Source organism: Micromys minutus (genome assembly GCF_963924665.1).
Source record: "Micromys minutus genome assembly, chromosome: 10".
Lineage (NCBI taxonomy): Eukaryota > Metazoa > Chordata > Mammalia > Rodentia > Muridae > Micromys > Micromys minutus.
The window spans coordinates 61134285-61160493 of NC_137979.1; the positions used below are offsets into that span (position 1 = coordinate 61134285).

Sequence of the window (26209 nt, forward strand, 5' to 3'; positions counted from 1 at the left end):
CTCATGGACTTTCCTATGTTGTTTGCTTCCTGTTGCTGGAATAGAGAGAAGGTTTCTTTGTGGCTCGTGGTTTCACGGATGGACTCTTATCCGAGGTCCTCCTTTATGTCTGCCTTGTGCCTTGAGACTCGGTTAAGCCATTGAGTATTAACCACTCAGTTCTGCCTTCCACCTTACCACAGGGTAGTTCTCCTACATCAGGAGACTGAATTTGTTCATCCACCCTCCTGTGAATGGACACTTGAACTGGTTTGGGGCTATTTTGAATAAAAATTAAGGTAACTATTTTGCATATCTGTGTGTGTGTGCATGTGTATATGGATGCTCTCATCTGTGTGAGAGCATGTGTATATTCATACACACATGTGTGTGTACCAGAGGTTGATGTTGAGTGTCTTCAAGACAAGGTCTCTCTGTTTAGCCCTGGCTGTCCTGGAACTCATCCTACCCACTCTGTAGACCAAGCTAGCCTTGAGCTTACAGAGATCTGCCTGCTTCTGCCTCCCAAGTGCTGGGATTAAAGATGTACACCACCCAGTTTTCACCTTACATAGTGAAGAGGAGTTTCTCACCGAGCCGAAAGCATGGCTGTTTGACTAGTCTAGCTAGCCAGCTTGTTCTGACGAGTCTCTGTCTCTGCCTTCCAAGTGCCAGGGTCACAGGTGGGTTGCCACATTCACCTGGGCATCTAAGTGGATCCTGAGGGTCAGGACTCCAGCTCACACTTACATGGTACTTAACCTGAGACATCTCCCTGCCATGTCTGCTTTGTTGTTTTAAGGATTTGGGTCTGGAAAGATGGCAAAATGGTTCAGAGCACCTGTTGGTCTTCTAGGGAGTCAGAGTTTGGGTCCCAGCACCCACATGGTGGCTCCCAATTATCCTAACTCCAGTCCAGGGAATCTTCTGACTTCCTAGTGCACTAAGTATACTCATAATACACTTCCACACATGCAGGAAAACTCATAAACATAAACTCAACCAACCAACTTAACTTCTAAAGATTTATTTATTCATTTATTTACTGTGCCTGAATGTGCCATATGTACGGAGGTGCCTGCGGATACCACAAGGAGTTTGTTCCCCTAGAACTACATTACAGGTGTTTGTGAGCTGCCCCATGAAGGTGCTGGGACCTGAACCTGGCTCTTCTGTTAAAACAGCAGGTGTTCTTTACTGCTGAGCCATTTCTCCTGCTCCCTTTGGAAAAAAATTTTTTACACTTACATTTTGAAGACTTATGGATTTTTTTTATGCAGAAATGTTTTGCTTATGTGTATGTATGTACTCTTGGGGATCAAGAGAGGGTGCTTGATCCGGAGCTGGAGTTAAGAACAGCTCTGAGCCACCATATGGGTGCCGGGAATCGAACTATGGTAGTCAGAGGACAGCTTACAGTAAAAGTAGTCCGTTCCCCTTTTATATGTGGGTAGCAGACACTGAACTTAGCTCACCAGCCTTCGAAGCAAGGGCCCTCCATCCACTGAGCCATCTGGCTGGCTAGAAACCTAATTTCTTTTTTTTTTTTTTCTTGGATTTTTCTCTGTAGTTACATTTCAAATGTTAATCCCTCCCTCCCCACTCCCATCCCCCACACCCTGCCCTTGCTTCCAGGAAAGTGCTCCCTTTTTCAACCACCCTCTCTCACCTCAGCGCCTTGATATTTCCCTACACTGGGAAAATGAACCTTCACTGGACCAAAGGCCTCTCCTCCCATTGATGCCAGACAATGGTATCCTCTGCTACATATGCACCTGGAGCCATGGGTCTCTCCATGTGTACTCATTGGTTAGTGTTTTAGTCCATGGGAGCTCTGGAGGGTTTGGTTGGTTGATAATGTTGTTTTTCCCCTGGGGTTGCAGACCCTTTCAGCTCCTTCAGTCCTTTCTCTAGCTCCTTCATTGGGGTCCCTGTGTTCAGTTCAATGGTTGGCTGCAAGCATCCTCATCTGTATCAGTATGGCTCTGGCAGAGCCTCTGAGGAGGCATCCATATCAGGCTTCTGCCAGTAAGCACTTTTTGGCATCAGCAATAGTGCATGGGTTTGGTGGCTGCAGAAACCTAATTTTTATTTTATCCTTACAACTTTGTACTTGTAGATTCCTTGCCATTTTCTGTATTATTTATTCTGTAAACAGTGTCTTAATTTGGGTTTAATTGCTGTGAAAAGACACCATGACTAAGGCAACTATTATAAAGGGCACCATTTAATTGGGGCTGGCTTACAGGTTCAGAGGTTCAGTTCATTATCGTCATGGTGGGAAGCATGACAGCATCCAGCAGACATGGTGCTGGAGGAGCTGAGAATTCTACATCTTGATCCATGGTCAGCCAGGAGAGGACTATCTTTTGCAGACAGCCAGGAGGAGGGTCTTACTTCTGTACTGGGCAGAACTTGAGCACAGGACCTCAAAGCTCACCTCCACAGTGCCAACCTTCCTCCAATAAGGCCACACCTATTCTAATAGGGACACACCCCCTAATGGTGCCACTTCCCCTGGGCCGGGCATATTCAATCCACCACAGAGGCGGTCTTCCTTTAAAAAAATATTTTTGAAATTAAAATATAATTACATCATTTTCCCCTTTCCTATTCCTCCCTCCAACCCTTCCTATGTACCCTTCCTCAATCTCTCTCAAATTCATACCCTCCTTTATTGGTTTGTTGGTTTTGTTTTATTTGAGACAGGATTTCACTGTGTGGCCCTGTCTAGACTGGAACTCACTATGTGGACCAGACCATCTTCAAACTCATGGAGACCCACCTGCCTCAACAACCTTAGTACTTGGATGAAAGCCATGCTTCACAATAAAGCCTTTTTTTTCTTCAAATTGTTGTTACACACACACACAGTATAGACATGGGAATATGCATTCCTAAATACATATAACCTGCTCAGTTTACTTGTATGTAAATAATTTTAGGGCTATTTGGTATCGGATGACCAGTCTGGGGATTCTTCCCTGGGGAATACTGTTTCTCTCACTCTCAGAGATCCTTAGTCTCCTACAGTTCTAGGGCTGGGCCCCCGTGAGATCTCCCCTTTCCATGTTAGCATGTCTATTACTGGTGTCCGTGATCAGGTCTTGCTTAGGAAGTCATGTTGGTGAGGCATCATGGGTGCAACTTCCCTGACATTCCCAAGAGATGAAACCTCACAGCGAACTTCCTGTTTCTTTGGTCTTATAACGGTTCACCCACTGATCCGCTGTGAGCCCCGAGCCCGGGGTGTGGAAGCCGCACCACATCTGTCTCAGGATACTAGTTCTCTGCATTTGGATCTGTTGCCGTTTTCCAGAATGGCCTCCATCAGTCACAAGGAGACATTTCAAGCCAGTCTTCACACCTTCTGTTTATCTCATTCCACCTTGGCTTTGAGTTCTTATTTTTTCTTGTTAGATAACTTAATACGTACTCGTTTATCAAGTTTGTGTGTATGTGTTGTATGTGTGTGTGCACGTGTGTGCGTGTTCACTCATGGCCACCGTGCACACATGGAGGACAGAGGACAATTCATAGAAGTTGGTTCTCTCCTTCCATCATGTGGGTTCCAGGGTTCAGACTCAGGTTTGACAGTGTGAGTCTTTATTCCTAACCTAGGTGGACTTGATCGTCATTTCTTGTTGCTAATGAGAGTAATAGCTACTATTTATCAAGTACCAAATTATTGTGCCCCTTACATGTACTATTTTTACACAATTCTCACGACACTGCTGTGAAACATTACCACATCCATCCTAAGGACAAGTAGTGGAAGCTGAGAGGGACAAACCAGTTACCAAAATCATTCAGCGTTTGATACGTGTTGGAGCCGAGATTTGAACCCACATGCGCTCCTTTAGTTTGACACTTATGTTTTTTCACAGTGAGCTGTAGGCAGGGATGGCCCTTTAAGGATTCTGCTCCTGATTTCAGGTCAGATGTTAAGAACAGTCTTCCAGAATCCCATGTATGGAGTGATGGGAATACAGAGACTCTTAGAAAAATGTCATGTTCCTGGCTGCCCTCTGCACTGCTGTGGTTCCAGCTGGCCACAGTTATTTCCCTCTGGTTGTGTTGGCAGAAGGTAATAGGAACAATCCCCTTCTGGATCCTAGTGACTCTCTGCGTTTCATACCTTCATCAGCCCCTAGAGGGGTGGAGCGGTATGGGGACCTCAGCCATAGCTGTGACCATGGTTCAGGCTGCCTGGTCAGGGTGGCCTTGGGGAGTAGTGGTGTGGCCTCTAAGGATCCAGTTTTAGTTAGCTGCCAAAGATTGAATGTCACTGCTTTGTGAGGCCATGTCCAGCGTCACTATCTCTGACCCTGAGGGGATGGCTCAGCTTTGATTGAAGGGCCAGGCTGAAAGGAAGGGGTAGGGAGAGATTTGGCAGCCTGGCAGGTGACATCGGCTTGGGTCCCGCCTTGAAGAATTGGGTGGGACTTGGGAGTGAAGTTGGTGGCTTCAGACCTGAGCTTCCCGGCTGGCCCTCTGGACGTAGATTTTTAATTGTTTCTCGACAGCTCTTTTATGGGTCAGCTTTCCTGGGCCTCTGGTTTTCTCGTAATAAGGCTGGCTGCAGGCCCCAGAGAGAACTGCCCTCATCAGCAGGTTAGCGCTTTCTCCGAGAGGAGGCTTCTGGCTCCAAACCAGATTACTCAGTACCACTTTTTACTGAGGACATGCCCTGCTCTGAGGTTACGCAAGTTGTGTTGGCTGCCAGGATGAAGAGTGAGGGTCGGGGCTCAGGTGGGGCAGGCTGCTGAGGATCAAACCCAGGGCACAGCACATGCTCAGCATGCCTTCTGTCACATGTGTATGCCCAAATACCTGCTTGACATTTGTCACACTGGTTGTCAGGGTGGCTTGCTTGTTCCTTGCAGACTTTTGCCCATGGTGTCTCTGTCACCTACACAAGAGGCTCAGAAGACCTAGGGGCATGTGTGTGTGCTGTCAGTTGTGTCTGTGCACGTGGAAAGTGTGCCTGCTTCTGTGAGGTCTCTTTTCATCCCCTGCCCTGCAGTGTCCCTGATTACCTGACTCGTGTTAGACTCTGGATGACATTACTACTGACTTCAACCCCAGTGTTAAGACTGATATTCTTATGAATGCTCCACCTGTCTGCCGGGTGTCAGTGATTCAGAGCACACAGGGAGCCAATGCCTCTGAAAAGGAAGGTTGAAAGACAAGGACTGGCTCTCCCACCCAGGGCTGAGGCCTGAGGGGTGCTGCTGGAGGGAGGGCCAGGCCAGAGGGGTGCTGGTGGGCTGTGGCATAGTTGAGGTGTTACACAACAGTCTCTTAGCCCTGTGACCTCACTTACAGGATTTCTTTCCACTTTTCCCCCAGATGCTGTGACTGTGACACACTCACCGGGGTTTGTCCATGTTGGGGAGGAATCTTCCTTCCAGGTGTGACCACATTCATCTGGGCATGTCTGAAGTACCCTGGGCCCATGGACCTGAAGGAGAAGCATCTGGTGGGCCCCTGCTCTGTTGCCCTGTGACTGTTGTGGGGGTATCTCTATTGGGTTCTCCTCACCTAGGTTTGCTGGGAGACCTTCAGCTCAGGGTTTTACAGTGAGTGGGAGGCAGGGAGCTCTAAAAATTGTCAGGGATACAACTATGACCCCTTCTTACATTTAGCATTGTCTGGCTGGGATGAACAGGGTTTAAAGGTGGCCTAGTTAACACAGCTGCATGACAGCAGGCTTTCTGATTGGGTTTGATCCCAAGCCAGACTTGCCCAGAGCTGTGTAATTTGGTTTGTTTGTGCTGTGCTAGGGCTGTGCCCCAACCTGCCTGGCCGTGTTGAAGACTGTTGGGCACCCTGTCTGTGGTTAGGAACAAGCACCTCATCAGATTCCAAACACAGCTGTGTGTTAATCAACAGGATTGAGCTAGGTCTAGTGGTGCAGGTCTGTAATTCCACTTACTCTAGAGGCTGAGGCTGAGGCAGGAAAATTGCAAATTCAGGACCTGTCTGGACTACAAAGTGAGTTCAAGGCTGCCTTTGACAACTTTGTGGGTCGTCTCTCTGCCCCTTAAACCAGCCAGCCTTGAAGTCTGACCCTACACAGGGGCACAGTCTTTGGACGGAAGTAGACTTAGAATATTTCTCTCCTATGGCTAAGACTCTCCCCCCAACTCCCATAGGGTATCCTACTGATACCTGTTCACCAGATCATTCCCCTAGGGAATTTACGAGCACATGAGTCCTGGACTAGAAAGCCACATACCAGCACAGCCATGTTTATAGACCATTGGCCTTAGAAGCTGGGAAGATGGCTCCCAGCTTGTAGAGGATTGCAGTCTAGTTGAGGTTTTTAAATTTCTTTCTTCATTATGAATACGCATGTAATGGTGTGTGGAGGGCCACAGCATGCAGGTAGAGGTCGGAGGACAACTTTGTGGAGTTGGTTCTCTTCTTTCTTCTTTGCTTAGGTTCTGGGAATTAAACTTGGGTCATCAGATATAAATGGTGAGTGGAGTACTTTATCACTGAGAAGTCCTGCCAGCCCAGGAAGAACCTTAGAGAAAGGGGTTAGGAAGAGCTTATATGGTGACATTTGTTGCTCGGGTGGTCTGTAGTCAGCAGGGACAGTGGGTGAAGCGGGAAAAGCACTGTGTCGGTGCCCTCTGAGGTGTGCTGTGGAGCTGGGAGAGCTTTGCCTGTGCACTTTCCACACTGGCAGTGACTTCTTTCTCAGTGGCTTCAGCTGACAGTCCTCACAGAGACTGGCACAGAAGCCGACCCTGCCCATCCCTCTTTCCTGCTCCCAACAAAGACTTCCTGCCCTTAACCTCTGGACTGCCCAGCCCCTCCTTTCTGTCCCCATTCAACGGTTTGGCATCCCCCCCCACCCCCGCAGGGAGGTACACAGGCCTGCTGGGGGAGGGGAGAGGCTGGCCTGAGCTGGGAGGCTCTCTGTTCCCTTCTAGCAGCTGGAGAGGGTGTAGTCTAGGAGACAGAGGGCCCTGGAGAAACACGCTCAGCCTCCAGCCTGCTCTCAAGCCAAGGGACCCATTAGGTTGTCCCCACTCCATGGACTGTTATTCATAGTGTCATACTGAAGATGGCCTGCCCATTAGCAGAGGAATGTCCAACCCCCTCCTAGTGCCTTACCTCTTTCTTCACCCAAGTACCTGTGCTGACTTCTTTTATATCAAACTAGCGGCCCAGAGCCATGTTTTTAGAGCCCTAGTCACCTAGGCCCTGCTTTTGCCTGTGTCTGAGCTTGGTGACACACTCCTTTAACCTCAGCACTCAGGAGTCAGGCAGGTCACTTGAGTTTGAGGCCAACCTGGTCTCCATATATAGCTTTTTGGTTTTTTGTTTTCAAAACAGCCAGAGCTATATAGAAAGACTCTGTTTCAAACAAACAAACAAACAAACAAACAAGCAAATCAAACCAAGAAAAGATCCAGGTACCCTCAGATCCCTGGTGTACCTCAGTGCAGGGTTGCCCTTAGTGGATCTCCATGTTACCTGGAAGAAAGGTGTTGAAATCCTATGAAACCCTTTTATCTGGCTCTTGAGAGGCTACTGGGTTCTTCCTCCCGTCAAACTCCTGAGCCTCCTAGAAGTCCCTGCTGGTTCCTTGCCCTCCTTCCTGCAGCTCTCAGCATGGGGAGAAGCTGCTGTTGACTGGGTTGGCAGGGGACTCTGGTGGATGATACGCTCAGTCACAGTGGGGCTCCCAACCTTGCCCAGTGATGTGGGCCTCAGTGAACAGGTAGTTTGGGAAGAGAGCCAGTGTTTGTGTCCCTCATGGTACTTGGATGGCAGGCAGCATTTGCCCTCGAAGGGTCCCAAGCCCTTGACAGCTTCTTTCATCTGCCCAAATGCCCCTCCATCCATCTGGCTGTCCTCTAGCTGCATCTCGCCTGCCTCTGTGCTCGCCCTGCATTGGCCTCTTTCGAAGGGACATCTCCTTTCTCTCTTCCCTCCCTCCCTCTCTTCCTCCCTCCCTCCCTCCCTCCCTCCCTCCCTCTCAGGGCTGCTGTTGCTGCCTGCTGCTGCCTCCTCCTCCCTCTCTGAATCTGCAGCGTGACTGGAAAGAGGCTGAATTAATCAGCAGATTGAAGCTCTGCTCTGCTGTGCCCAATTCTCTGCAGCACCAGCCTCAACGCTCACACACCTTACGGCCCTCCCCCCTCTTGTCTTTCCCAGTCTCCCTCTTCTTGCTCTCTCCTCCTCTCTGCTTTACTGTACCTGGTTGCTTGTTCCTCAGGCTCTGCCCCATGCTCTTCAGGCAGGCAGAGCTATGGATACCACAGCAGGGCAAGCACAGCACGGTGAGTTCTAACAATGCCTTCTTCCCTGCTTACGAAAGCGAAAGCGTCTTTGGTCGTGGTTGCCGGTGGAGTCCTGAAGATGCTGCAGAACAGGAGGCAGCTAGACTGAGCCTGAGACAGCCAGGTCTCTGGAAGGAGATTGGGACTGAGTGCCAAAAAAAGCTAGCATGTCTTGGAATGGCCAGCGAGGTTTTCAAGTTACCCAGAGCAGCTTTGGGGATTGAGTTTCCCAGAGGAGAAAAGGATGCTAAGACCTGCCAAAGGATACTAGGACCCAAGGCGCTTTCCCTCCCCCCACCCCTCCCCCGTATGTATATGTATATATAACAAAAACTCAGGGCCTGGATGCCATTACTTCTCTATAGTGAGGGGACTTTTTTTTCTGCTGGATCACTCAGGTAACAGAGTCAGGGGCCAGGGTTGGGATGGTTTCTTCTGGGTTTTGGTGGCTGCTGAGGTAGGTGAGTTGGTGTGAGAAAGAGTACCAGGCTACAAATGAGTCCAGCCAGACTCAGAGGGATGGGGAGTGGCTGACTATACTTCAGGGTCTCGGGGTTGTGCTGAGCTCAACTTTGACTCCTCTCCATCCGTACTGATTAAAGAAGCTGTGATGGGGTGGCCTGGTGAAGGGGGTCCAGCTAAACTATAGCTGGTGGTCATCCTGTTGTCAAGGTTACCAGTCAAGGTCTAAATTTGTAACCTGCCTGCCTGAATGTAAGCCCATGATTGTGTTGCTTCTGAGACAGGTAGAGTAGGAAGAACAGTTAATGTGTGGAGAGAACCTCGGGTGTGCTCTGCAGGGACACAGGCGAGGTGCTGGGGGCTTCTCCGTGAGGTGGGTGAAAAAAGAAAGAACCCCAGTGCCCAGCTATTGGAAGGCTCATTACTCATTAGACAACTTGATCCACCTTGGCACTGGGGTCCTGCTCAGCACTAGGTTACTGTTGGTGAGTTGTGAGTCGTCTTACTGCCATCGTCCCCACGAATGCTAAGTCCAGTTAGTACTTTAGCCGAGAAACAGAGGAGCAGCCCCGCTTGTGATGGCAGCTAGCCTCCCCTGAGCAAAGACTTCCTTTTTGCCCGGCATGGTGGGCAAATCTCAGTGCTTAGGAGACAGAGGCAGGCAGATCTCTGACTTTGAGGTCAACATGATCTACATAGTGAGTTCCAGGCCAGCCTGAGCTACAGAGTGAGACCTCGTCTGGAAAACTCAACCAAACCAAACCAAACCAAACCCTGCCTTTTTGGCTCAGATCGGTTTCCCTTTGCTCTGTCTGAATGTGAGCTCCAATAGTGGAAAAGACTGGTTTTGCCTGAAAGACTTCACTGTCCTTCTGTCCTGGTTGCGCTGGGCTGGAAGCCTCACTCCTGGCCCCAACAATTTGTCCAGAGGTGCCAGCAACAGGGAAAGCTGTGAGGTTTTAGCATCTAAGAAGCAGGAGAGATCTCGTTAGTCGTGGGAACGTAATTAAGGCACATCAAAATGTTCCTCACCCTTTCAACCTCAGCAGGTAAAGAGAAACAGACCGTATGTAGCCTGTGTTGACTTAGGTTGTTTATTGTTTGGATAATAGGAACTTCCTGCAGTCTCTTCAAGGTGCTCAGGAACATGGAGTACCCTGTCTCCCTCTGCTAAGAAGTTCGATCTGCCTGCCTGCTCCTTTCCAACCTGTTCTGTATCTCCTTCAGAAAGTATGGTTTCCCATTGAGCTCCTTGGCTCTGGAAAAGCTAAGACACAATGAGGGAAATAGAAATTTGACCCTTTACTCCGGCCCATCTGCCACCGAGAGGTGAGCTGAATAGGCTTAGCAGTTGACATGGTTGAAATCTGGGGAGTAGACTCGCTCAGAAGGCCGCATCCTTACCACAAGGCCAGCCTGTGTGGGCAGGCACTTCCTTTAGGCAGCATGTAATTACAGAATAGCTTATTTTCCCTTTGCTGCACTGTCTTTAATCCTCTGTCTGGAGTTGGTGCCCCCAGCCAGACACAACATGTGGGGGCAGAAATGTGCAGACAGCTCTGGAGGGTGTCCTGTCCAGGGGACATCTGTTACCCTCTGACCATGCCTGCCTTACCTGGGACAGGAAAACCAAGGGATGATTGTACACACATCCTGAGCATGGGGCTGCAGAGAAGGAGGCAGCGACGTCAGGGTAGCCACCATGTAGCCCAGGGAGCCAATGAATGGGCTGCAGGCCTGGCTAGAGGAGGGATGCCTTTCCGGTTCTCTGGCTTCTCCTCAGAGGTTTTTCTCCGTCTTACTGGGGTCAGGGTACTGCCTGGACAGGTGTATCTCAGATAGGTGCAGGTACTGATACAGGTTTTGTGTTGACATCCCTGACTAAGGTGTCACTGGGGTTGATGAAACTACCTGTGTGGTCATCCATGCTCACATCCATCCAACAGGTGTGAGTTAGTACCCTCTGCTGTGCTTCAGTGGGGAGGCTTGTGGAAACGAGAGAATTCAGTACCTATTTTCAAGGAATTTAAGGTACAGTAGTAGAGCCAGACTTGCAGGCTGAGCACCATGCCGTGCCATTGCTACCAGAGTACAGAGCTGAAGTGAAGCCCTGGGCTTTAAGGAGTTGCCCTGCCCACAGGAGGTGATATTTGAATTGTCTTAAATTTGAACTTGTCTATGGCAAGGACGCCCTTGGCTAGGAAGTACACAAAGGCCTTTGCTTGTGAGCTACAGGAGCAAGGACTGCAGACTGGAGATGCTGGGTGGCTACAGAGCCTAAGGCCTCCCAGAGCAGGCACAAGGGTGTGGAGTGGGTTTTAATAGCAAAGGAGAGTAGGCTAGAGAGGTAACTCAGGGGATAAGGGTGCCTGCCATCAAGCTGATGACTCAAGCTAGGTCCCTGGAACCCATGTTACAGAAGGAGAGAACTGACCCCTAAAAGTTGTCCTTTGATACAATCTATTAAACATAATCCAAATGGAAACATACAGGGAGTCAGCTGTTGAAGGCTCTTTCTCTGGCTGGGGTATGGCTGTGGTTTGCAGAAGGTTAAAGGCAAGGTGGGAGGGAAAGGGATGTGTGTAGGCAGAGGAAGGTTCGAGTCTGGGATGTTGCAGAGGGGATTCTGGCAGGGAGGGTTGGGGTGAGTTTGGGGCTTTGGATATTTACTGTGTCCCGTGAAGCAGGTCAGTAGACTGACTGGCTTGTATCTAGGACGGGACTGGTCATGGGTGAGAAGTAGACTTGGAAGCACATAGGTGGTTGGTGAATCCACAAGTGACTCAGGTCATCATGCTTAGCTGGCCTGGCAGAGCCATTTCACCAGCTCTGAGTTCTTAAATGCCTCCTCCAGAAACAGTTAACTAAAGCTCTGAATTAGTTCTCTTAGAGGAGTAGATGTCACAGGGTATGAGATGCGCACCTGTGAGATCCGAGCACTTAGGAAGCTCTGTGAGCTCACAGCCAGCCTAATCTACACTCTGAGTTCCAGGACAGCCACGAATACATGGAGAGACAAACAGAACAAAACCAACAACAACAAAAAAGAAATAGAGAGATTTTGGCCTTTGAAAGACTGATGGTAACTAAGCTAAAGTAGTATCTTTACATTGGTATAGAACTTATTTGTTAGAAAATATTTAAAAATACAAGGGTTGGACCCAGTCCTTCTGTTGATGTCATTGCAAACTTCTGAGTTGAGTAAATATAGGAATTGGGGGGGGGGGTCAAATAACAAATTCATGGCTCCTAGTTCATAGTTAGGGTACTTTAAAATATTCTCATCAGAGATAGCTGAGAATAGTTAACTGACAACAGTCCAGATTACCTTATATAGAGAGATGGTTCTCAAAAATGTCAGAAATTCACAAATGATTACATTTATTCTTATTTATCTTTTGTTGAGACATATCTGGTCCTAAAAGTTCCCCTTTGGTGGATTTAACGAAAATATTGATCATCTCTACCTCCAGGTGAGGTTATACCTTGTGGTTAAGCAGCCCCTGGGCAGAAACTGCCTATTTCATCCTCAGCCTACTTCTGTCCACAAAGGGACACATTGCAGAATAGTCGACTGGTAATGTTTGCTGAGCCAGAATTATCAGCCCTTCAAATTTTCTGCATTTTAAAGGTCTGTTAGTTTATCCTGGGCCAGAAGGCTGAAGACCTGCTCTCACATGTTGCTAACGGGACTGTGCTAGTGGAGATTTGTCTCTACAACCTGTCTCAGTTCTAGAAGCTGTGTTAGGCTTCCTGTGTTTATAGATACTTGGTCATTCTTAGATTTCTGATGGAGTTGAAGACTAATTTTTGTCTTATAGCCTACTCAAGCTAATTAACTTTGAGAAAGCATAGTCATTTATATGATTTTCAGATGGTAATATTTGTGCACAGCTTATAGTTGAGGGAAGGTTTTTTTTTTCTTTAAAGTAAACAGGGTGATGTGTGGGTTGATATCAAGGTGATACATGATTGAACAGTAGAGAGTAGGGCGAGGACAAAAGTTTTTGTAAGGTGTGAGAGAGGGGGAAGGAAGGAAAATCAAGATGGAGCCAGAGGAGGAGATTCCAGGACCAAGTGGTTTTACTTGGCAATAGGTAGATATGATTATTTCTAAGGATTTCTATGGGTCAGCTTGTTTTATTTAGGTGGGTGGTTTATATCTTTGTCAACTGGTTCCAAGCTTATTGTGTGGATGTATTGTGGATTGAGAACTTAACATATAAATCTGATTGTTAAATTATTGATTATTGAATCATGATTTTACCTGGTTGTAGAGAATGTGAGCTAAGTTCCTGGCTGGCAGGGAGACAGCTGGGAGGGGGAGGCTTGCAGACTATGTTGTGGAGAAAACCGGGGAGAAACAGCCGAGCAGATCTGGCTTGGTGGCCCGCGGCTTCCCGCTGGAGCGGCTCCCACAGATCCGCACTGAGTAAGAGTGTGTGGGATCAGTAGCCACAGATTCTTTTTTAATAATTACCTCAATGGGGGTGGGAGCAAGAAGAGTCTGATGAGGCAGGAAGACTGTCCAGCTCAGTGGGTCAAGGACTAAATGAGCAGACTGAGTGGACAGAGTGAATGAAAAAAAGAAATAAAAGGAAGGGCACAGCTGCTCCTAGGTGTGGTGGAGGAGAAAGTTTATTATAGATCAAAGAGAGAGCACAGGCAGAGGCAGAGACATGTGGTACAGTCCAGAGTGGACATGTCCAGAGTCACATGAGGAGAACGGGGAGGGAAAGGGAAAGGGGAGAGAGGAGAACCAGATGCTACAGCTGGGAGGGCAAAGGTATAAAAGGGGCAAGTAATCAAAATTGGGAGGGTATGGGCAGGGTATGCAGGCCAGGAGGATCCTGTAACAGGTGTGGGCTGAGAGATGCTAGGAGAATCTGGCTGCCAGGTTTGCTTTGGTATGTTAAATAGGCTCCTAGCCATTTGTCCCAGGGTTTGAAACTTAACTTGAAAGTCTTTTTTTTTTTCTTTTATTCATAATATGGCTTTAAGAAGTGTAGGGGTCTGCAGGGGGAACCTGAGGTCAAAGGTCTGAGCAAGGCCCTGGGGAGATGCTGACTGCTTGGGATTCCCTGCAGGGAGAGACCCCCTTGGCCCTGGGCCTGTCTACCCGGAAGGCCCTCAGTGTCCTGAAGGAGCAGCTGGAGGCTGTATTGGAGAAACACCTCAAAGAACGGAAGAAATGTCTTACTTGGAAGGTAAAGCTTCCTCGGGGGTGGAGGGTGGTGGTGGGGAGGGGTGGCTGGAGCTTGGCTGGATAGGCAGAGAAGCAGGGAGCCTTGTCATGGATGTGATGTGCTTGCTCCCTGAATTGGGAAGACTCAACTGAGACTTCACACAGTCTGAAGGTCCAGCTTGCTGGGAGTGATGTCCCACTCTACTTGCTGGAGGTGGCCATAAGATATTGGCAGGCCCAAGGCATGAGAGGTGGATTGGGGCTGGCTGGGATGCTCAGTGCCTGCTTGTCTGTCATACCACTCTAGGAGGCATGGAGAAGCAGCTTCCTGCACCTTAATAACCGCTGCTCCTGTTTCCACTGGCCGGGGGCTTCCCTCATGCTGCTGGCTGTGCTGCTGCTGTTGTGTTGCTGTGGGGGCCAGCCAGCTGGGAGGTAAGCAGGGGCCATGACTTCTGTAAGTGCTGTTCCAACCCCTAGGCTATTCCAGGGCTCTGAGGGGGCTGTACTGACCTGGGTATAGAAGAATACCCTCTCCCTTGACGGGGTCAGAGACCTGCCTAGAGTCAGGAAGCAACCTAGACTGCTTTCAAACGTGGCTTAAGGAATGGGGCCTCTTGGGATGTGGAGCTGTCTGGGAGGCTTTCTCCATGGAAAACACATGGTGTTCTCTGTGTCCCTCATCACCAGCCGTGGAGTGGAGCTGGTAAATGCCTCTGCTCTATTCCTGTTGCTGCTTCTCAACCTCATCCTTATTGGGCGGCAAGATCGGCTGAAGCGCCAGGAGGTGGAGCGCAGGCTCCGGGGGATCATTGACCAAATCCAAGGTGAGGCCGAGGGTCAGATCAGTCTGGAGGAAAGATGCCCTGTGATGTGTCAGAGCACCTTCAGGCCGTCACGTGACCACTGGGAGCTGGAGGATAGTCCTGCCCTTGTGCGCAGGATGGGGAGGACTGTGGGATAGCTATCTATCAGGCAGCGACATGGGCAGGTGGGAAGTGATGGTGACACTGGGAGACTGGTAGAGAGCACCCTGTCTTTGGTGAGAGGGAAGTCGAGAGGTCTCTCCTCCCCCTACATCTGTCTTGTCTCTGGTACTGGCCCACAGGAGTGAGGAGCTACAGTGCCCATTGGAAACAGGGATGAGCAGAGAGCTGGGGCCCAAAGATGAGCAGTCAACACTCAAGCAAAGGAGTGTTGTAAAGGAGAGGGTACTGCCCATGCTCTGTCCAGACATCATGTACTGAGTCTGGCTGTAGCTCAAGGCTTTGTTTGGAGAGACTGTGGCTTCTGCTCCCCAGGGGGCATGTGATGATGTCAGAGAAGCTGCAGCACTTGCTCTCTGTGCGTTGTTCTCTGAAATGCACAGGCTGTTGATAAGTGCTCGGCAAGAACTTATTTGTTTACTTATGTGTTCCGACATGATGAATTAGTTGTACGTAACCATGTACCTGGCACCAGCAATACAAGGGAACGAAGAGAGATGGGCTGTGTTCTCTGTGAGCTCAGTCTCTCTTGCTCAGAAGCACAGTCCCCAGCCTAGTTTTTTGACTATGATAGGATCCTCACCTTGTCTATACAGTGGAGCACCAGTAGGGAGAGAGGCAGGATTAGAAAGAGGCTCGCCATTGATCCGGTTACCTAGTGGCTACACAGGTAACAGATGAACAGTCTAGACCCAGTGAGTCAGGTGCCTTTTGTGGCTCCCTCCTCCTTCTCCAGAACATTCCAGATGGACATTCAACTCCATGCTGTCCCTCCATGTTGGTCCCCATGCTGCCCCTCCATGCCTGTCCCCATGCTGCCCCTCCATGCCTGTCCCCATGCTGCCCCTCCATGTCTGTCCCTCCATGCCTGTCCCCATGCTGCCCCTCCATGCCTGTCCCCATGCTGCCCCTCCATGTCTGTCCCTCCATGCCTGTCCCCATGCTGTCCCTCCACCCCTGTTCCCATCTCTCGTTGCCTGCACACAGGTTTAGTCTTCCTTTCTCCCTCCCACAGTGCTGGAGTAATTCTTGTTGTACTTGGCACTAGGGAAGGATGCTCAGGGAAGGCATTGTTGAAATATGGGGTGTATGTGCATGCATAGAATAGGTTGTACAGACCTGGGGCTGTTGCTTCTGTTTTTATCAGATGCTCTCAAGGATGGAAAAGAGATCAAGTGGCCTAACTCCATGTATCCAGACCTCCATATGCCCTTTGCACCTTCCTGGTCCCTGCACTGGGCTTACAGAGATGGACACCTAGTGAACCTGCCAGTTAGCCTGCTGGTAGAAGGTGACATCATAGCCCTGAGGCCTGGCCAGGAGTCCTTTGCCTCCCTGAGAGGTATCAAGGTAGTGGAAACAGCTGGGGGAGTACCTAAAATTAATTAGGAGTCCTTAGGCTAGATCTTGAATCTTCCTGGCCAGCTTGGGGGTTCACAAGGGCACCTGGGCAGGACTAGAACCGCCTCTTTCCGCTGCTCTGTCTTTTCCTGGATTTTTAAGCCCTAGAAACCAAGTCCCATAGGGTCCAACCCAGCAGCCTCATTGCAAGTTAGCTGACCTTGGGAGCCATTGCTACTTAGCTGGCACTGTCTAGAAATCGTGATCTTGCCAACCATGGTGGTGCATACCAACCATGGTGGTACACACTTGTAATTCTAACACTGTGGAGGCTGAGGCAGGACTGAGAGTTCCTGGGTAGTATGAGCCACACAGTGAGACTGTCTCAAGAAACCCGAAACTAAACAGTCCATCCCAACGCACTCTGATGGACCCCTTCCACTCCACATCAATGCTCACAGGATGACGAGCACATTGTCTTGGAGCCAGGAGACCTGTTCCCCCCCTTCTCTCCACCACCCTCACCCCGGGGAGAAGTAAAGAAAGGGCCACAGAACCCCCAGCAATACCGGCTCTTCCGAGTCCTGGAGACGCCCGTGATTGACAACATCAGGTAGTTCTGTCACTTTCTTTGTCCTGCTGTCTTCTCTAGTGCTTCCCATGACAAGGAAGGAGCCTCGTTTATTCCTGGCCCTGCCAATAACAGGCTCCTCCTCGGCCTCTTGTGAGCATTTTTAGATTGAAGGGATGCCTATGGAGGTGGTCATATCCCCTCTCTCAGGGCACTGTATGGTCCAGGCTGGGGCCAAGGCCAACTAGGGAATGACAAGACCTGGAGGTATTTGGTAAAGCTTGTCCAGGAGGGAGGCCCAGAACCCTTTTGAGCTGTCGCTGTCAGGCATCCTCCTGAAGAGAGCCTGGGGGTTGTCTCTTACAGGTGGTGCCTGGACACAGCCCTGTCCCGCCCGGTCACTGCTCTGGACAATGAAAGGTTCACAGTACAGTCGGTGATGCTTCACTATGCCGTGCCCGTGGTCCTGGTGTGTGAGGGGCTGCAGGGCAGGGGAGAGGGCAGCATGGGTGAGCCCCAGTCCAGGAGAGAGTTCATGTAGAAGGGTGTGTGAGCCAGCAGTGTGAGCAGCAAAGGAAAGACCTACAGCTCAGAGCCTCCCTGGGGGAAGGCATTGAGACCGTGCCCACCCTGTCCCCATCACAGGCTGGCTTTCTCATCACCAATGCCCTGCGCTTCATGTTCAAGGCACCTGGGGTCACTTCCTGGCAGTATACCCTTCTCCAGCTCCAGGCAAGGATGGTCCTCTCCCTGCTGAGCCATTCTGGCTTTGCCTCCCTTCCTTTCAGCTCCAAGAACTAGCTGAATGGCTGTTTCTTTCTCCCCGGGGGATGGCTGTGTAGCAGGGCTTCCCTCCCCTTCTTCCCCAGTTTGCGACAGCAGCTCCTTAGGATCCCTGGGTATGGTTCACTCTTTCTCAGGTAAATGGCATGTTGCCCATCCTCCCTCTGCTCTTCCCAGTCCTCTGGGTCCTGGCTACCGCCTGTGGAGAAGCTCGTGTCCTGGCCCAAATGAGCAAGGCTTCCCCCAGCTCCCTGGTAGGTTGTTCCAAAGCATCTGGAGGACAGTGTCAGGAACAAAAACAGTTAACTGGCTGTGCCAGCAGGTGGGGCAGGAGTCCAGTTGCCCCTTGTTTCTAGCATGCTGAGTTTCTGGGAAGCCCGGTGTGGGTTCAGTCAGGTACTTTCTGTTACCAGCTGGGTTCCAGGCCAGGCCTAGGTGTAGATCCCATCCATGGGGAGTGGGGATTGCTTGATGCTCTTACCAGAAGGTCAGGAGCCTCGCTAGTGCAAGGTGATAGGTGCAGAGGTCTGTGTGAAGGCAGGTTTTCCTCACTGATGCTCACCCTGTCTCTGCAGCTGGCCAAGTTCTCAGAGGACACTCTGAGCAGCTATACTGAAGCCGTGTCCTCGCAGGTAAACTGCTGAGATAGATGTTTCCTCCGGGCCCTGCAGGCATGAAGTACTGTGTCCTCCTTGGATCTCTGTGATTCTGCTTGTGGCCTTGATCCTCCATGTTGGCCATGGCCTAGGCCTGATCCTATATTAATATCTTGTCCTAGAACCCCACTTGCCAGCATCCCCCTTTTCTTAATATGGACCCTGTGGGCTATCTCCAGGGAAATGAGGCTGAGCCCCCAATAGCCTCACAGACTGTCTTGTCTCCCACCAGGAAATGCTACGCTGCATTTGGGGTCACTTTCTGAGGGTGATCCAGGGCACATCGCCAACACTGAGCCACAGTGCCAGTCTGCTGCATAGCCTGGGCTCTGTCACGGTGAGTGGGCTCTGCTGGGAGGCTGTCCTGCTGCACTAGACCTTTGGGCTGGGTCTGGACTGTTCATCTCTTATGCGTGTGGCCACTGGGCAGTTAGACTGACACTGAGTCTTTCTAATCCTGCTTCTCTCCCTATAGGTACTGTGCTGTGTAGATAAACAGGGGATTCTGTCATGGCCAAATCCCAGCCCAGAGACTGTACTCTTCTTCAGTGGGAAGGTGGAGCCCCCTCACAGCAGCCACGAGGACCTCACAGATGACCTGTCTACCCGCTCCTTCTGCCATCCTGAGGTAGAGGAGGAGGTATGACCAGCTCTCATGTGTTTAGGTTGGGCTGTTTAGCCTGAGAACTAGGCCTGTGGCCTTGGGAGTGAGGTTTAGGAGGGAAAAGGAATCTCAGGATTCCTGGCCGCTTCTTCCGCCTGCTTAAAATGAAGGGTGTGGCGCAGGGCTTTAATCATAGCACTCAGGAGGCAGAGGCAGGAGGATTTCTAAATTCAAGGCCAGCATGTTCTACACAGTGAGTTCCAGGACAGCCAGTGGTTTCCAAAGTAAACCCTGCCTCAAAAAAAAAAAAAAAAAAAAATCATGAAGGCTAAGACAGCAAGAAGCCCAGAATTGCCCCTCGCACCTCCCTGGTCCTAGGGAGCCATGGGACTCTGGCCCTAGACCTGTGCTCCTGTTCTCCTCAGCCCCATGAACGCGATGCCCTGCTTGCTGGCTCCCTGAACAATACCCTGCACCTTTCCAACGAGCAGGAGCATGGTGACTGGCCTGGCGATGGTCCCAAGCCCTCTGAACCCTACTGTCATCACAAAGGACATGGCCGCAGCAAACACCCGTCTGGTTCCAACGTGAGCTTCAGCAGGGACACTGAAGGCAGAGAGGAAGAGCCCAGCAAGGTGCGAGGAGGGAGACAGGGTGGGGAAGCCTTCTTCCTGTAGCTTCAGGCCTGGTCAGCGGGATGACTGATCCCTGAGGTCTGATGGAGACTTCTCTGGGATGGGGCTTTTCCCCACCCAGTTCTTCCCCAGGTTAGCAGCTTCCTAGTTTGGATTTTCTAAACACATGGAGTTGTAAGTCCCTGTCAGGTGTCATCCCTGGTTAACACAGACCCTTTGTCCTCTCTCTGTATCACCACTGCCGGGATTGTTGGATGTAGGTCTTACTGTTGGTCTGAACCAAAAGGCCAGAAAGAATTGGTACTGATCCTCAATAGAAGCCGCAGGCCACAGCAAGGCCCTCAGCAGCCACAGAAGAGTGTAGGCACCAGCCCCCTTCTGAGAATGATGAGCTTTCTTGCGAGGCTAATTCTGGGCCTGTTTGGGTATCAGAGCCTTCCCCCACTTCCTCCCAGCTTGGGGCTTTCCTTAACCTCACATTTCCACCAGGCCCAGCCTGGGACAGAGGGTGATCCCTATGAGGCCGAGGACTTCGTGTGTGACTACCACTTGGAGATGCTGAGCCTGTCCCAAGACCAACAGAACCCCTCCTGCATCCAGTTCGATGACTCCAACTGGCAGTTACACCTTACCTCCCTCAAGCCCCTGGGCCTCAATGTGCTGCTGAACCTGTGTAACGCCAGCGTCACCGAGCGCCTGTGCCGCTTTTCCGACCACCTGTGCAACATCGCCCTTCAGGAGAGCCACAGCGCTGTGCTGCCTGTGCATGTGCCGTGGGGCCTCTGCGAGCTGGCCCGTCTCATTGGTACGGCACTGAGGTGTTGGGGTGGGGCCACCTGAGTGACTGCTGACCTTTCAGAACAGGCCTGGCACTGACTGTCCCTGGCATGACATTCCTTTGTTATGAGCATTGGCCACTCTTACTTTCTCATCAGGCAAGATGTGTCATTGTTGGGATATAAAGATGTGAGGAGCTGGCCAGGCCAGCTAGGTTCTGTCCTTCTACCTGTCCCCCGGTGTGGTGGCCAGAGAGCCTGAGTGCTGTCCTTGTTCACAGGCTTCACTCCAGGGGCCAAGGAGCTCTTCAAGCAGGAGAACCACCTGGCGCTCTACCGCCTCCCCAGTGCCGAGACTGTGAAGGAGACGTCACTGGGGCGGCCCTCCTGTGTCACCAAGCGGCGTCCCCCACTCAGCCACATGATCAGCCTCTTCATCAAAGACACTGCCACCAGTAAGCTTCACCTCAGCTCAGCTGGCATCTAGACAAACCTTCCAAGGTTTGGTATGCAGGAGAGCATACCTTATCCCAGGTATTCAGGGGAGGGAGGCTAAGTCAGGTGACGCCAGACCACTCTCCAAGTCCTCTGACGTGGTAGGGACTGGGCTTGGAGCCTAGAGTTACAGGGAATGGGATTCTCCAAAAGATATGGGTGGTAGTGCCTACTTTCCTAGTCAGTCAGTGTTCCTCCCTCCGTCAGGAATACCTTTGTGTCCTCTGTACGGACGGACTGTAAGGTGCTAGGTCCGGGGAAGGCAGGAGACGGTGTGTGACCTCATGGGGTCCATTCCCCACCACAGGCACAGAGCAGATGCTGTCCCACGGCAGTGCCGATGTGGTCGTGGAGGCCTGCACAGACTTCTGGGATGGCGCTGACATCTACCCTCTGTCGGGTTCGGACAGGTGAGGGAAGGGCCTGGCCGCTTTGCTTGCCTATCTGACAGTCATGGGCCTCTCAAGACCACTTGGCCTACTCCTTCCCTACTTGTCTGACAGAAAGAAAGTGCTGGATTTCTACCAGAGAGCCTGCCTCTCTGGTTATTGCTCTGCCTTTGCCTACAAGCCCATGAATTGCACGCTGTCCTCTCAGCTCAATGGCAAGTGCATCGAGTTGGTGCAGGTCCCCGGCCAGAGCAGCATATCCACCATGTGCGAGCTGCCCAGCACTGTCCCCATCAAGCCAAACATCCGCCGCAGCAGCTGGAGCTCTGATGGTACTGTGCACTCCCATCTGTCTCAACGGGATTGGCACGGGGTTTCCTGGGGCTTCAGAGGGCCATGGCGTCACTCAGCAAACAGTGCCATGGGCAGTCACAGGAATCTCGATGCCAGCATGGCACTCACTAGCTTGTGATATGGGGAATTCTTCAGTTTCTCCTCAACTAAAACTAGGTGCCTTCTCTCCCTTCCTCATGGGTTTCTTAAGATATTCAAGAGGATTAATGCATATAAAGGTGTTTTCTTAGAATGCTGTAAACTGGCATTAGATACAAACTGTTAGAACAGAGCGGCATAGACTTGAAGTCACATCCCCAGGCACACACATTTGGCCATGTCTTACAAGCCTAGGAGACCATGCTCCAGGACTAGGTGGCTGGGCTGAAGCTGAGCCAGGCTCCCCAGTCTGGTCACCTCATTGATGAGTACTTCCTGTCTTTTCTCTTATGTGCATTGGCTCTTTATGTATTCTGGCTCTGTGTGCACCTGTGCGACTATGTGTGTGGTCCCCTGGGGCCCTTCTGTTCATTGATTTGGGTGCGGTCTCTATGTGTGTGGCCCTGGGCTGCCTCTTGGAATCTGCTGGTTCCTCCACGTCCTGACTGGGCTGTGTCCTGGTTGTGTCTTGTGCCTGCCTGAAGAAGGGATCGGGGAGGTGCTGGAGAAGGAAGACTGCATGCAGGCCCTGAGCGGTCAGATCTTCATGGGCATGGTGTCCTCCCAGTACCAGGCCCGGCTGGACATCGTGCGCCTCATCGATGGGCTGGTCAACGCCTGTATCCGCTTTGTCTACTTCTCTTTGGAGGATGAGCTCAGGAGCAAGGTGGGGAGAGCCTTCCTGTTTGTCCCCCTGGTCACTGTGAGGCCTTCCACTCACTGACATCTGCTTTCACAGGTGTTTGCAGAAAAGATGGGCCTGGAGACAGGCTGGAACTGCCACATCTCCCTCACGCCCAACGGTGACATGCCTGGCTCTGAGATCCCTCCCTCCAGCCCCAGCCATGCTGGTTCTCTCCATGATGACCTGAATCAGGGTGAGGGCAAAGGCTTGTGTCAGGGACGGGGAGAGTGGAAAGAGCCCCTTGTTGGGAAGTACACTGAATAGAAACGTGCATAGATCCCTTCTGTAAGCACTCCCTCAAGAAATAGCCCCAACATCCCTGTGGGCAGTGACTGTGGGCTATTTCAGGCAGAGAGCTGGAGGAAGAGGCTGCGTACCATTTGCCGGGCATGGCTCAGCCTTCTAGAAGGCTGTCCCAAGGTTAGAATTGGCTTTCTTCCCCACAGTGTCCCGAGATGACGCAGAAGGTCTTCTCCTCTTAGAGGAGGAGGGTCACTCAGACCTCATCAGCTTCCAGCCCACCGACAGTGATATCCCCAGCTTCCTGGAGGACTGCAACCGGGTAAGACGGTGGGCTCGGTCCCTTGTCCCTGAAGTGGGCTGACCTGATTGAGGAAGAAAAGGGCAGGAGGAGGAGGAGGAGGAGGCAGTGGCAGCAGTGGCAGGAGAGGTGATTTTCTGCTTCCTGTCTTCAGTCTACTGACATCTCCGCTTCCTCCAGGCCAAGCTTCCCCGGGGCATCCACCAGGTACGGCCCCACCTACAGAACATCGACAACGTACCGCTGTTGGTGCCCCTCTTCACCGACTGTACCCCTGACAGTGAGTGCTGTGCCACCCCTCCCTCAGAGAGTAGAGTGGAGGAGTCTGGGCTGAGACTGGCTGGGGATCCAGTGGGGTGATGCCGTGGGCATCTCTGGCAGCCCGCCGTGCATGCTCCTGGGTAGGATCGCTCCAAAGAGGGCTCTGCTCTCCTTCGTTCCCTATCGCTTTGGCCTGTGGATTTCTAGTGGCACCTGCTCCGGGCTCCGCTTGCCTGACTCTTGTGACTCTTACTGCCCGCAGCCATGTGTGAGATGATAAAGATCATGCAGGAGTATGGGGAGGTGACTTGCTGCCTGGGCAGCTCGGCCAACCTGCGGAACAGCTGCCTCTTCCTCCAGAGCGATGTCAGGTGAGGGATAGACACTGGGACTGTGGGCCAAGCTCTGCTTCTCAGACCCTGGGTGGAAGGCATGCATGTAGCTAGGGGCTTGCCTTGGTTCCAATCCAGGGACCTGGGTCTGCTGGGGGAAGAGGAATGGGATGCTCCCATCTTGTGGTACAGTTGTAGAGTATAGTTCATGGGTGGATTTTCCCTCCACTGAGCAGCATTGCCCTGGATCCCTTGTACCCATCCCGCTGCTCCTGGGAGACCTTTGGCTATGCCACCAGCACCACCATGGCCCAGGCCTCGGATGGCCTTTCCCCCCTGCAGCTGTCGGGGCAGCTCAACAGCCTGCCTTGCTCCCTGACCTTTCGCCAAGAAGAAACCATCAGCATCATCCGGCTCATTGAGCAGGTGGGTCTCAGTAGGTATCGGGGGTGGCACAGGGCCCTGTGGAGTGGCCCTGAAAGCAGAACATGATAATTCTGGGCCCTCCAGACCTCATGCCTCCTGCCTCGGTGGCCTGTGTTGGAGGGACAAGAGAATCTTCCCAAGGCACTTGACTCTTTCTCTGCTTCTTCCTTATGAGAGCATCATGGGCACGTGGCTCTTAGCTGAGGGTTGTTTGTTGTAGGGCTGAGGGGCCAGGCATACCCAGATCACAATCTGTCCCCCTTGATCCTCAGGCTCGGCATGCTACCTATGGTATCCGTAAGTGCTTCCTCTTCCTGTTGCAGTGCCAGCTGACGCTCGTGGTCATTCAGGTGAGCCAGTGCCTGTACAGGCACTGCCCCTCTTCATAAGGGACAGTGACAAGTCTGAGGAGTCTGGGGGTGCAGTGTAGTCAGGAGCCTGTGTAACCCTTAGCCTTTGAGATGACCCAACTTGTTTAAGTGTCCTCTTGTTCCTGGTCCTCTGTCTGGGTCAAGATGTTGAGTCTGTTGGGCCAGGGCAATGTGGATAGCCTTGGGGTCTACAAATTTGGTGACATTTTCTTTCCTGCTTTAGTTCCTTTCTTGTCTGGTCCAGCTGCCACCGCTTCTGAGTACCACAGACATCTTATGGCTGTCCTGCTTTTGTTACCCTCTGCTCAGGTGAGAGGCCGGAAGCCCCTCTGTGTCTGGCTAGTGAGCTTGGGGTGTCAGTAGGCATCTCATGGAGCCCAGAGCTTTCTGGCAGGATGGCTCAGGGCTCACCTCTGGCGCAAGGAGGCACTGATGCAAGGTCCCTTTGATTTTATCTCACTGCCAAGATTGCCTGTAGGCGTTCCCTCTGAGAGTTGGGAAGACAGGTAGTAACCACTGTCCCTTTACCCACACTTAATTTCAGCATCTCTCTATTGGGGAAACCACCACATAGCTCCATCATGTCTATGGCAACAGGCAAAAACCTTCAGTCCATCCCTAAGAAGGTAAGCAAGGCAGGCCCTGGTCACTGGGGCTTCTCAGAGGGGCTGAGCATTGTGGCTGGGAGTAGGTCAGGCATCTAGAGAGGTGGTGGCCAAAACCGAGAAAGAGCCTTACTGGGAATGTGGTCCCTGGGCTGTATCCCCCCCCAAACCCCCGCACCCCACCAATGCGTGACCATTTGGGCTTGCTAAACATTTAGAAAAGATGAACAGGGGCCAGGCCTGCCTGCCTTGTAGCCAGCAGAAAGGCCACCCACCATAGGAATGACTGTCCTCTCGTACGCCACAGACACAGCACTACTTCCTGCTCTGCTTCTTGCTCAAGTTCAGCCTTACCATCAGCTCGTGCCTCATCTGCTTTGGCTTCACACTGCAGAGCTTCTGTGACAGTGCCCGGGCCCGCAACCTCACCAACTGCTCCTCAGTCATGCTTTGCAGGTGGGTCTTAGGGATCTGCTCCTCACCACCCCGCCCGGCTGTGGGCCCTCAGGAGGCCGAGCCTTTGTCTTCCTTTGGCAGCAATGATGACAGAGCTCCAGCCTGGTTTGAGGATTTTGCCAACGGGTTGCTATCGGCTCAGAAGCTCACAGCTGCCCTGATTGTTTTGCACACTGGTAAGGACTGCATCATGCAGGCTGCTGTGAACGGGGAGGCCTCAAGGTGGGAGGCAAGACTTTGGGAAGCCTTGACACCCCATTGGCCACTCTTTCTAGTCTTTATCTCCATCACCCATGTACACCGCACCAAGCCTCTGTGGAGAAAGAGCCCTTTGACAAACCTCTGGTGGGCGGTGACCGTACCTGTGGTGTGAGTAGTGTTCAATGGGGGCTGTGGGGCAGTGCTGGGGTCACAGGTGGGAGGAAGATGAGTCTGACAGCCCCCTTCAACTAGAAGTATTGGGAAAGCAGAGAAGAAAGCAAGGGGACTCTGGGGTCACACAGTGCTGTTTCCTTCCATAGGCTGCTTGGTCAGGTGGTCCAGACAGTGGTGGACCTGCAGCTATGGACACACAGGGACTCACGAATCCACTTTGGCCTAGAAGATGTGCCCCTGCTAACATGGCTCCTGGGCTGCCTGTCCCTGGTCCTTGTGGTTGTCACCAATGAGATCGTAAAGCTACATGAGATTCGGTGAGCTTGTAGCTCCACTGGGCTGTCTGTCCCTGAACCTGTCACCTCAGTGTTGGCACCCTGTTCAGTCCTCTCGTCTGAAGGTGTACACCAGCCTGTTTGTTTTCCTGGCACTGGACTGAGCCAGCTCCCACAATAACTCTGCCCCAGCTATAGCCCTGGTACTCTTTACTAAGTAACCTAGAT

General features: G+C 51.6%; 1 protein-coding gene across 9 annotated transcripts in view; it reads left to right on the forward strand.

The window, feature by feature from the left end:
* TMEM94 (transmembrane protein 94) overlaps positions 1-26209 on the forward strand; it is a 33848-nt gene that overhangs the window by 5992 nt on the left and 1647 nt on the right. For 3 of the 9 annotated variants that reach the window (XM_080923257.1, XM_080923258.1, XM_080923259.1), the window contains exons 2-31: positions 5332-5461; positions 13829-13948; positions 14234-14361; positions 14617-14753; positions 16060-16262; positions 16715-16866; positions 17191-17293; positions 17470-17556; positions 17745-17861; positions 18183-18239; positions 18496-18600; positions 18739-18903; positions 19293-19502; positions 19992-20307; positions 20560-20733; positions 21081-21183; positions 21277-21494; positions 22140-22321; positions 22394-22532; positions 22786-22901; positions 23061-23160; positions 23404-23512; positions 23710-23899; positions 24172-24249; positions 24494-24579; positions 24815-24896; positions 25183-25331; positions 25413-25507; positions 25607-25700; positions 25853-26023. In XM_080923257.1, coding sequence (XP_080779383.1) covers positions 5438-5461; positions 13829-13948; positions 14234-14361; positions 14617-14753; positions 16060-16262; positions 16715-16866; positions 17191-17293; positions 17470-17556; positions 17745-17861; positions 18183-18239; positions 18496-18600; positions 18739-18903; positions 19293-19502; positions 19992-20307; positions 20560-20733; positions 21081-21183; positions 21277-21494; positions 22140-22321; positions 22394-22532; positions 22786-22901; positions 23061-23160; positions 23404-23512; positions 23710-23899; positions 24172-24249; positions 24494-24579; positions 24815-24896; positions 25183-25331; positions 25413-25507; positions 25607-25700; positions 25853-26023 — 4010 coding nt within the window. In that variant the 5' untranslated portion in view covers positions 5332-5437. Of the gene's footprint in view, positions 1-5331; positions 5462-9968; positions 10071-13828; positions 13949-14233; positions 14362-14616; positions 14754-16059; positions 16263-16714; positions 16867-17190; positions 17294-17469; positions 17557-17744; positions 17862-18182; positions 18240-18495; positions 18601-18738; positions 18904-19292; positions 19503-19991; positions 20308-20559; positions 20734-21080; positions 21184-21276; positions 21495-22139; positions 22322-22393; positions 22533-22785; positions 22902-23060; positions 23161-23403; positions 23513-23709; positions 23900-24171; positions 24250-24493; positions 24580-24814; positions 24897-25182; positions 25332-25412; positions 25508-25606; positions 25701-25852; positions 26024-26209 lie in introns of those variants that run through there. The other 6 variants (XM_080923263.1, XM_080923260.1, XM_080923261.1 and 3 more) reach the window with 6 other exon arrangements.